We start from the raw sequence: 9,426 nt of genomic DNA on the forward strand, positions 1-9,426 counted from the left end.
AGGACATTGCAGATATAGTACGTCTGGCAATCTAACAACTCTACTATGTTGGTACCACACGAAGCAAGAGTTAGCAGTGAACAGAAGATCATATATGGGCTGCTATAANTCCTGAAGGATGACAGGAAGGGGCTCTGTTCCTCCAGTATCACTGGGGGGTCTACACTGCTAGATTATTACCTACAGGATTCTGTGAGTACAGGGAAAAGCATTGTCCCTCATCAGACAGACTGCCTCTCTCCAGGTTATACACAAACTGAAGACAATTTACAAACATTGTCCGGGTGAATTTCAGCTGTCATATGATATTCAGATACTAGACGTGAAAGTATTAGATTATAGCATTTAGTTTAGCTGAGCTGGGACGCCAAATAAACTGTGTGACATTATTGCTTAGGAAAGAATCAAGACTATATAAAAAGAAGAAAGTAAGCTGAAAACAGGCATTCATTTTTCTGTTTTTTTGTTTGTTTTGGACTGGGTTGTAGTGTGACTCTGTCACAAATATCTGTCTCTGTGTATAGCTTTACCCTGTTTATGGTCTATAAGCTTAAATTTCATTGAAAAAGCCATTCCTTCTTTAGTATGTTTTGTTTACAATATAATGCCACAACTGGGAAAAATAGGTGAGGCAGACATTAAAGTGTAGCTACTGTAAGCAAAAGTTTGGACATTAGGCAGTGTCACTGGCTGAAAAGAGCAAGTGTCTTGGGAAAGACCATAGTCAAATGACAAAGTGCACTTCCTGACCTTCAAAGCTGCCATCTCCCTTACCGTTTCTGATATCTATTCCATGTTCTTACTCTCTTCAAGTCCAATGTGTAATATGACAATTCCTAGGATTCTAGCTACTCATATCAGACCTGAATTTCTGGTTATCCACTTGACTTCTACCCTCAATCATGAGATATTCAAGAATTACTACATCAAGGAACTGAGAGAGAAAGTATGAGAGGGTGGTTCACCCATTCCTGTCTATACCAGGGGACGCCCCAATGTCTCACATAAGATAAGCCTCAGCTTCAGACTGGTTCATGCCATTGAATTAGAGTGCAAGGTGACATTAAATGACCTTAAAATTCTGGGGTTATATTTACACTGAAGTTGTTATATATATTTATATACACACACATATATATGATACATATATGAATGAACATTATTCATTTGTGTATATATTCATGTGTAAATATAGTATTAACTTATCTATAGATTTACATGCTAAACAAAATAATTTTTAGCTACTATACATATTTGGACAAAATTATAGAATTCCCACAGTACCTTTTGTTTTTATTTCAGTTGTTTTTGTAGATGTAGCCTTAGAGACTGAGTGTATTTGCGTGTCCTGAGGGACTAAAGTTGTCTTATGACAAATTCCTCTTAAGATAGAAAAAACTGAGAATGCAGTTATAATAGGGAATCATGTCAGCTTCTTGGCAGAAAACTCAAGCAAACTAACGACAACTGAGTATTTGTGCCTTTGATCTGACTGCTTGCTCCAGGTGCAGTCATCAGAGTGAGACTGGTGCTTCAGGAGGATAACTGCATGTCATGTACAAGGAGTTAGGCATTGAATGGACATCACAGGAATCCCAGATAAAGCCTAAATATAGATGGATATGAAAACACAGAAGGAAGAGCCACACGACTGAGCATGCTGTGTGAGTGTGCTATCCAATGGGCATCACTCTAACTCTTCTTAGAGCCACAAGCACACAGTGACACCATGCATTGCCTTCAGCCACCAACTCTTCACTACAACACAAAGACTTCCTCCTTAGTTGGTTGAGAAGGACTTCCCATGAGACTCACTAGGCTAGAACAGATCAATCTCCTTAGTGTATACTGTAGGAAAAGCACAGGCATTACTGGGGAACCCAGAGGTCAGGGAATTCATGCATGAAGATTTCACCTGGTTGTCCCATGTGGCTGCAGGCCTCCAGGGATGCAGTCAGAGCTATAGTCCAGGTAAGAAAGTACAAAAGGGACAAAGTGGAACTTGCTGTTGCTGAGTTTGCTGGGTCCATTTTACATCATTCTATTCCTCCTTCTCCCCAGCCCAACTCATCCCATATTCTCCCTTCAAATATATTACCTCTTCTTTTATAACTGTTGTTACATAAGGATAAATCCATTTAATGTTGCTCTTAGATGTGTGTGTGTGTGTGTGTGTGTGTGTGTGTGTGTGTAGTGCTGTTAGTTTGGAATTAGATCATCTGTGAGGGGCCCACTCCTGGAGAAAACTGATCTCTCTAAACATTGATTACCTGTAGCTCTTGTTATACAGTGGCATATCAATAGAGGTGGTCTTGATGCTGGTCCTGTTTAAGCAACTATACAGTTGAGATTTCATGGCCTTATCATCTTTGTCATATCTTTTCATTAGATCATTTTTATACTAAGCCCTTTCTTTTTATAGTTTTTTGGATATTCTGGATATGAATGCTGTGTCAGAGATGCATCGGGCAAAGACTTTCTCTTCTATTTTCATCTTCAGGGTTGATTTTTGTTGTTGTTATACCGCCCTTTTTGTTGTTTTATACGTTATATTTGTCCATTTCGGCCTTAATTACTGAGTAAATGAAGTCGTATTCAGAAAGCCTTTGGGTGCTGCTGCCTCTGTGTTTGTTTGACTGTTCCAGCTTTTAAGCTTNGGAGCAGTTTCCAATTGGGAGGGGGTACCTTGGGGTAAAAGTTCAGGAGTGCTCCGGGAACAGTCTCTGGATGGGAGGGGTAAGAGAGTTCAGGAAAAGTTCAGGTGTTCAGTAATTTTCCCTCTTTCACTGGGATTAAAGGCGTGCGCCACCAAGCCTGGCTGTTAATTAGTATTCGAGATAAGGTATGGCCAGAAGAAATACAAGAAGACCAACTATTATTGGTTGCTCTCATTTATAGAGAAGGTGCTTGATTTATTCAGATTTTTAAAAATAAGATTTATTTATTTTATGTATGTGAGTACACTGTAGCTGTCTTCAGACACACCAGAAGAGGGCATCAGATTCCATTACAGATGGTTGTGAGCCATCATGTGGTTGCTGGGACTTGAACTCAGGATCTCTGGAGGAGCAGTCAGTGCTCTTAACCACGGAGACATCTCTCCAGCCCTTATTCAGATTTCTGATATCGCCAATTCTAATCTTACCGTCATATGATCTAATATTAATCCCAACGGCCATCTATTTATTGAATAGCACAGTAAATACGGTATTGAAAAGGAAAGAGGGATTCTTGTTGTAATGAATCCTTTACAGGAACCTCCCCAAGAACCTGGTTTTCCTGGCCTCCGGATCAGGAACTTCACCCAGGCACCACAGCGCGGGTGTGGAGGTCAAACGTTGACCTGGAGGAGCCGATTCTGTTTTCCCAAAGTGTGTCCTGAGATTGAACTCAGGTCACCAGGCTTGGTACCAAGTGCCTTTAGCAGCTAATCTCGGAAGTTCTAAATACCTTTTGTTTTTTGTTTGTTTTAGACAAGGTCTCATTGTGTAGCCTTGGCTGCTCCGGAACTCAGAGATTCACTGCTTCTGCCTTCTAAAAGTGCTGGGATCAAAGGTGAGCCAGTCAGCTTCTAAGTTTTACAAAAGGGTATATATAAATACAGAGAGCTTTGGATTCTATCCCTACACCTTTGCTGTAAACTATTTCAAAAGTGTACAGATTTTTTTTTAAATGCAGTCTTCATCATAGCTCATGCACAAATTCCTCCAGCATCCTAAGACGCAATATATCCTCAACTCGACAAGTCACACGATTTTCAAAGAGCCACCGGTATTCTTACTAATTTTATCCATGCAACATCCTCTAAAACCTTAGGTCAATAGCATTGCTATTCAAAGTGTGAAGTCTGTAAACCCGCAGCCTGTTATTTATGGCAGGCTTGGCGATGCAAATTTGAGATCAATTTGAACTATAGTAGGAGTATAAGGACAGCCTGGGGTACAGCTAGGAGACCGAGTCGAAAAAGAAAACGCACCCCAACCAGGATGTGCTGAACCAGAAACTAGGCATGCGCGGCCCATACATTCTTCAAGTGATTATAAACTTTCTTTCCTTTCAAAGATGGGAGTTCCATGAACCACAGGCTGGCCTGGACTTCACTAAGGTCCTACCCCTCCACCTTTCAGAGGCAAAGGTTGAGAACCTCCTCCAGGCANTTCCCCCGACTTGAAATGTAGCATTTCTGTTACTCATATCTCTCTAGGTCTTTCTTTAATGTGCCTTCAAGGGAAGACAAGCTAGCAGCAACCCAAGCAACTTGCTCATTAGGTCTAATCACCTGCATTTGCCCACACTTTTCCCCACAGCAAGCAAGGATGCTGTGTAAGTTGTAAGCAGTTCCATGAGCTGACTAAATTAGGCTAAAGCCATTTGTGTAGACATATTGGATCCATCTATGATCTCTGTAGTTAGTTTGGAATGGTGTATAACAGGTTGCATCTAAACCTGTTTTTGTCCAAGATAGTCATCCAGATTATCCACTCCAATCTCTAGTGAGAAGCTATTGAATTACCATAATAGGATACACATTTTACCTACAAAATATGAGTTGAAAGTTCACCACATGTTGTGCATTATTATTTATGGTTTATTATTATCTCTAGTGAAGAATAAACCAGGGCACAGCGTTTGGATTCTATCCCTACACCTTTGCTGTAAACTATTTCAAAAGTGTACAGATTTTTTTTTAATGCTGTCCTCATCCTAGCTCAGGCAAATTCCTCCAGCAACCTAAGACGTAATATATCCTCAACTTGACAAGTCACACGATTTTCAAAGAGCCACCGGTATTCTTACTAATTTATCGATGCAATATCTTCTAAAACCTTAGGTCAATAGAATTGCTATTCAAAGTGTAAAGTCTGTAAAGCCGCAGCCTATTATTTATGGCAGGCTTGGCGATGCAAATTTGAGATCAATTTGAACTATAGTAGGAGTATAAGGCTAGCCTGGGGTACAGCTAGGAGACCGAGTCCAAAAAGGAAAACGCACCCCAACCAGGATGTGCTGAACCAGAAACTAGGCATGCGCGGCCCATACATTCTTCAAGTGATTATAAACTTTCTTTCCTTTCAAAGATGGGAGTTCCATGCACCACAGGCTGGCCTGGAATTCACTAAGGTCCTACCCCTCCACCTTTCAGAGGCAAAGGTTGAGCACCTCCTCCAGGCACGCCCATTTCGGTCTCAGACATGGCGGTCAGCTGGACAGGGCGGGCCACGGCCGGCTTTCCAGCCTCCCTTCCTAGGCCTGCCGCGTCGCGCGTCCTCAGCTCGGGGCTCCGGTTAGCGGGCCACGCGCGATGGGGCCCCGCAGCCCTGCGGCCGCGTTGCTGGTGCTGCTGTGTGTCGGGTGCGCGCCGACCCCCGGGCGCGGGCAGTACGAGCGCTACAGCTTCCGCAGCTTCCCGCGGGACGAGCTGATGCCGCTGGAGTCGGCCTACCGCCACGCGCTCGACCAGTACAGCGGCGAGCACTGGGCCGAGAGCGTGGGCTACCTGGAGGTGAGCCTGCGGCTGCACCGTCTGNTGCGCGACAGCGAGGCCTTCTGCCACCGCAACTGCAGTGTGGCCACGCCCACACCCGCACCCGCAGGCCCCGCCAGCCACACCGAACTGCGCCTCTTTGGCAGCGTGCTGCGCCGCGCGCAATGCCTCAAGCGCTGCAAGCAGGGCCTGCCCGCCTTCCGCCANTCGCAGCCCAGCCGCTCGGTGCTGGCGGACTTTCAGCAGCGCGAGCCCTACAAGTTTCTGCAGTTCGCCTACTTCAAGGTAAGGGCGCTCGCCCCACCCCGAACCCCGCCCCGCGAAACCACGCCCACTCCACCGAGCCGCTCCCAGTCTAGCTCAGGTCGCAGCCCCTGAGCCCCGCCCACCGAACCCCTTCTGCCTGAATTAAGATCCCTGGTCCTTAAGTCCAGCCTAGCTGACCCCAGCTCCCAAACCACTTCTGCCCTATCCTAATCCCCGCAGCAAGCCTGCAGTCCAATTGAGCCCCGCCCCCCCCAGGCCCCGCCAATCACATCTCCTGTCCTGTAGCCAGGACCATCCCCCTCTGCACAATGACCCTCCCTCAAAATTTGTCCTATGGAACAGGGTCTAGTCTTGCCCCACCCTCCCTTGTGAGCACCCACCAGCAGCATCCCATATTGGGCCTCCCCTGGGCCACTTCTCTAGGTCTAGCCCCACCAAGCCCAAGGTTCAGCCCTGCCACTCAACCTCGAGCATCATTCCTTTACCCTTTGATTTTTTTTCTCATTTATATTTTTATGTGCATGCATGCTGTGTAATCTGTATGCCTGTGTCTGTGTGTATACCATGCCATACGTGTGTGGATACCTATGGAGGCCAGAAGAGGGCAGCAGATACCTTTGGACCTGAAATTAGAGCTGATTGTGAGCCACCCAGTGTAACCTGAGTACAGGGAACAGAGAGAACTTTGGGTCCTCTGCAAGAGCAGGAAGTGCCCTTATCCACTGAGCTATGGCTCCAGTCCCCTTCACCCAGGTTCTGCCACACAGCTCTGCTAAAGCTCTCCAAATCCTGCCCTTCCTCCTTCATCTTGAGCATGAAAATGNTTTCCTCTCACTCTCTCTTTTTTTCCTCATGTAACCTGGGCTGGCTTCAGACCTGCTATATAGTGGAGGCTGATGTGAATTCTTTATCCTCCTGCCTGCATACCTCCTGCATGCNCCACCCCTCCCAGCTCCTGTGAAAATTGTTTGCAGCCTATGCTGAGGTAGCAAATATGCCCCAGGGCCCCAGCAGAGTAGCTGGAACTGGAAGGAGGGCTTTGTAAATCTTTGGGGACAGACTCCTCTGCTCAGGGAAGTGTGTGCAGATCCCAGGCTCATCTCTGCTCCCTCTCTCTGTCTCTGTCTCTTTTTCTCTCTGTCTCTCTCCCTCTGTCATCTAGAATTTAAGACAGATCATTTACTGCCTCCTCTTTATGGCTGCTTAAATTCTGCCTGTGATTGCTTGCTAAAAATAGCCACAAATTACAGCTCTTGTCCTCTAAGTCCTTGCCCTGGGAGGTTTGAATTCCCAGTTGCTGGACAGAAGAGTGTCAGCTTGTTGGGCCTTCACGGGGCTGAGGCAGAGAGAGAACTCTCAGAACCCAATTTCTACTTTTCTGGTTAAGAAAAATTTTTTTCTTTGCTTTTATTAATCAATGTGTGTGCACAAGTGGGCACACAGTGTGCAGGAGTGAAGGTCAGGGGACAGTTTGTGGAGTCTGTTGTCTCCTAGCACGTGGGCTCCAGGTGTCCATCCGGCTTGGTGGCAAGCACCTTTATGCACTGAGCCATCTTGCTGGCCCTCCTCTTCCTCAGTGCTCTTCCTTGGTGCCTAGAACAAGTCTCAGGTCATTGGCTGCCTGCAAAGCCTTCCCTTCTCTCCAACTGCCAGCTCAGGCTTTCCCCACAAGTCCCACCAGTCAGAGGCCACCTCTCCGGGCATCAGCCTTGACACCTGCCCTCTCCAGCCTCCCCGCCTTGCCACATGAGAGCCACCATTGTATCCAGATGACTTGGCTCAAGTTTAGGGACATTCTGGGACAGATTGATGCCTCTTTAATACCTCGTTCTCAAGAATTTGATGTGGATCACATGCTTATCTCTGTCTGTCTGTCTGTCTTTCTGTCTGTCTCTCACTCTGTGTGNCCACCCCTCCCAGCTCCTGTGAAAATTGTTTGCAGCCTATGCTGAGGTAGCAAATATGCCCCAGGGCCCCAGCAGAGTAGCTGGAACTGGAAGGAGGGCTTTGTAAATCTTTGGGGACAGACTCCTCTGCTCAGGGAAGTGTGTGCAGATCCCAGGCTCATCTCTGCTCCCTCTCTCTGTCTCTCTCTCTGTTTCTCTCTGTCTCTCTCTCTCTGTCATCTAGAATTTAAGACAGATCATTTACTGACTCCTCTTTATGGCTGCTTAAATTCTGCCTGTGATTGCTTGCTAAAAATAGCCACAAATTGCAGCTCCTGCCCTCTAAGTCCTTGCTCTGGGAGGTTTGAATTCCCAGTTGCTGGACAGAAGAGTGTCAGCTTGTTGGGCCTTAATGGGGCTGAGGCAGAGAGAGAACTCTCAAAACCCAATTTCTACTTTTCTGGTTAAGAAAAAAAAATTTTTTGCTTTTATTAATTTAATCAATGTGTGGGCACACAGTGTGCACTAGTGAAGGTCAGAGGACAGTTTGTGAAGTCTGTTGTCTCCTAGCATTTGGGCTCCAGACATAGATCTTAGCTTGGTGGCAAGCACTTTTCTGGCACTGAGCCATCTTGCTGGCCCTCCTCTTCCTCAGTGCTCTTCCTCTGTGCCTCGAACAAGTCTCAGGTCATTGGCTGCCTGCAAAGCCTTCCCTTCTCTCCAACTGCCAGCTCAGGCTTTCCCCACAAGTCCCACCAGCCAGAGGCCACCTCTCCGGGCATCAGCCTTGACACCTGCCCTCTCCAGCCTCCCTGCCTTGCCACATGAAAGCCACCATTGTATCCAGATGACTTGGCTCAAGTTTAGGGACATTCTGGGACAGATTGACGCCTCTTTAATACCTCGTTCTCAAGAATTTGATGTGGATCACATGCTTATCTCTGTCTGTCTGTCTGTCTTTCTGTCTGTCTCTCACTCTGTGTGGGTGTGTGGTGTGTATATGTGTCTCTCTCTTTAAACCTAGTCACCATCCCTGTCTTAGAGCGCTCCTTTGGGAAGGCTGAAGGGGGCCTTGGATGCGTGAGTGATTGAGACCCTTCCAACTGCCAGATTGTGCCAGGATTCTGTCAAAATGAGGGGTCTCAGGCTGCCATCCTCTCGGGGGGGGCTGGTGCATCACACCTGTCTGCCTGTGTTGGTTACTTCTCTCCTTACTGTGACCCAGTGCCCAGAGCTAACTTAAGGAAGGAAGAAGGCTCACAGTTTGCAGGTACCGTCGGTCATGGAGAGCAGGTCAAGGCAGCNGGAGCATGGGGTGGCTGGTCACAGTGCACCCCAGCCCCACACTCNCAGTCAGGAAGCAGAGAGAGATGGATGCTGGTGCTCAGTTAGATTTCTCTTTGTTAAGCAGTTTGGGAAGCCAGCGGGCAGATAATCCCGACTGAAACTTTAGATAATTCCTCTCACGTATGCTGAGTGACTCCTGTCCTGGGTGGTTCTGCATCTAGACTCCATCAAGTCGGGAATGGGGATTTATTATCACACTGCTTTGTAAGGTCCCCCACCCCCAGCACGCCTGTCCTNTTTGAGATTGTCTGTGTTCCTGCTATTTCTAGTCAGGTGGCCAGCGCTAAANCCAGGGTCATGGCCCCTGAAGCTCCTACAGCAGCAACATGGGTGAACTGACTGTCACCAGCCTGCTTCCTGGAAACAGTGCCCGCTGATAGAAGATGCTCCACAACTATCTGTGGGGGAGATGAGTCAGAGGGACCAGAGTCCCTGAGAATG

At 46.9% G+C, this 9,426-nt stretch overlaps 1 protein-coding gene across 2 annotated transcripts; it reads left to right on the forward strand.

Moving 5' to 3' along the window:
- The first annotated feature begins 4,102 nt into the window (after window positions 1–4,102).
- Window positions 4,103–9,404, forward strand: LOC110302400 (cartilage-associated protein). 2 transcript variants are annotated; one of them, XM_021173217.2, is made up of 3 exons: window positions 4,103–4,135; window positions 5,152–5,770; window positions 8,663–9,404. In XM_021173217.2, the coding sequence occupies exons 2-3, from the start codon at window positions 5,303–5,305 to the stop codon at window positions 8,678–8,680; spliced, it is 486 nt and encodes a 161-aa protein (XP_021028876.2). In that variant the 5' UTR covers window positions 4,103–4,135; window positions 5,152–5,302; the 3' UTR covers window positions 8,681–9,404. The 2 variants fall into 2 exon arrangements, with proteins under 2 accessions (XP_021028876.2, XP_029337069.1); XM_029481209.1 differs by lacking the exon at window positions 4,103–4,135 and having other exon boundaries at window positions 4,619–5,770.
- The last annotated feature ends 22 nt before the right edge of the window (window positions 9,405–9,426 follow it).

Source organism: Mus caroli, chromosome 9 (genome assembly GCF_900094665.2).
Source record: "Mus caroli chromosome 9, CAROLI_EIJ_v1.1, whole genome shotgun sequence".
NCBI lineage: Eukaryota > Metazoa > Chordata > Mammalia > Rodentia > Muridae > Mus > Mus caroli.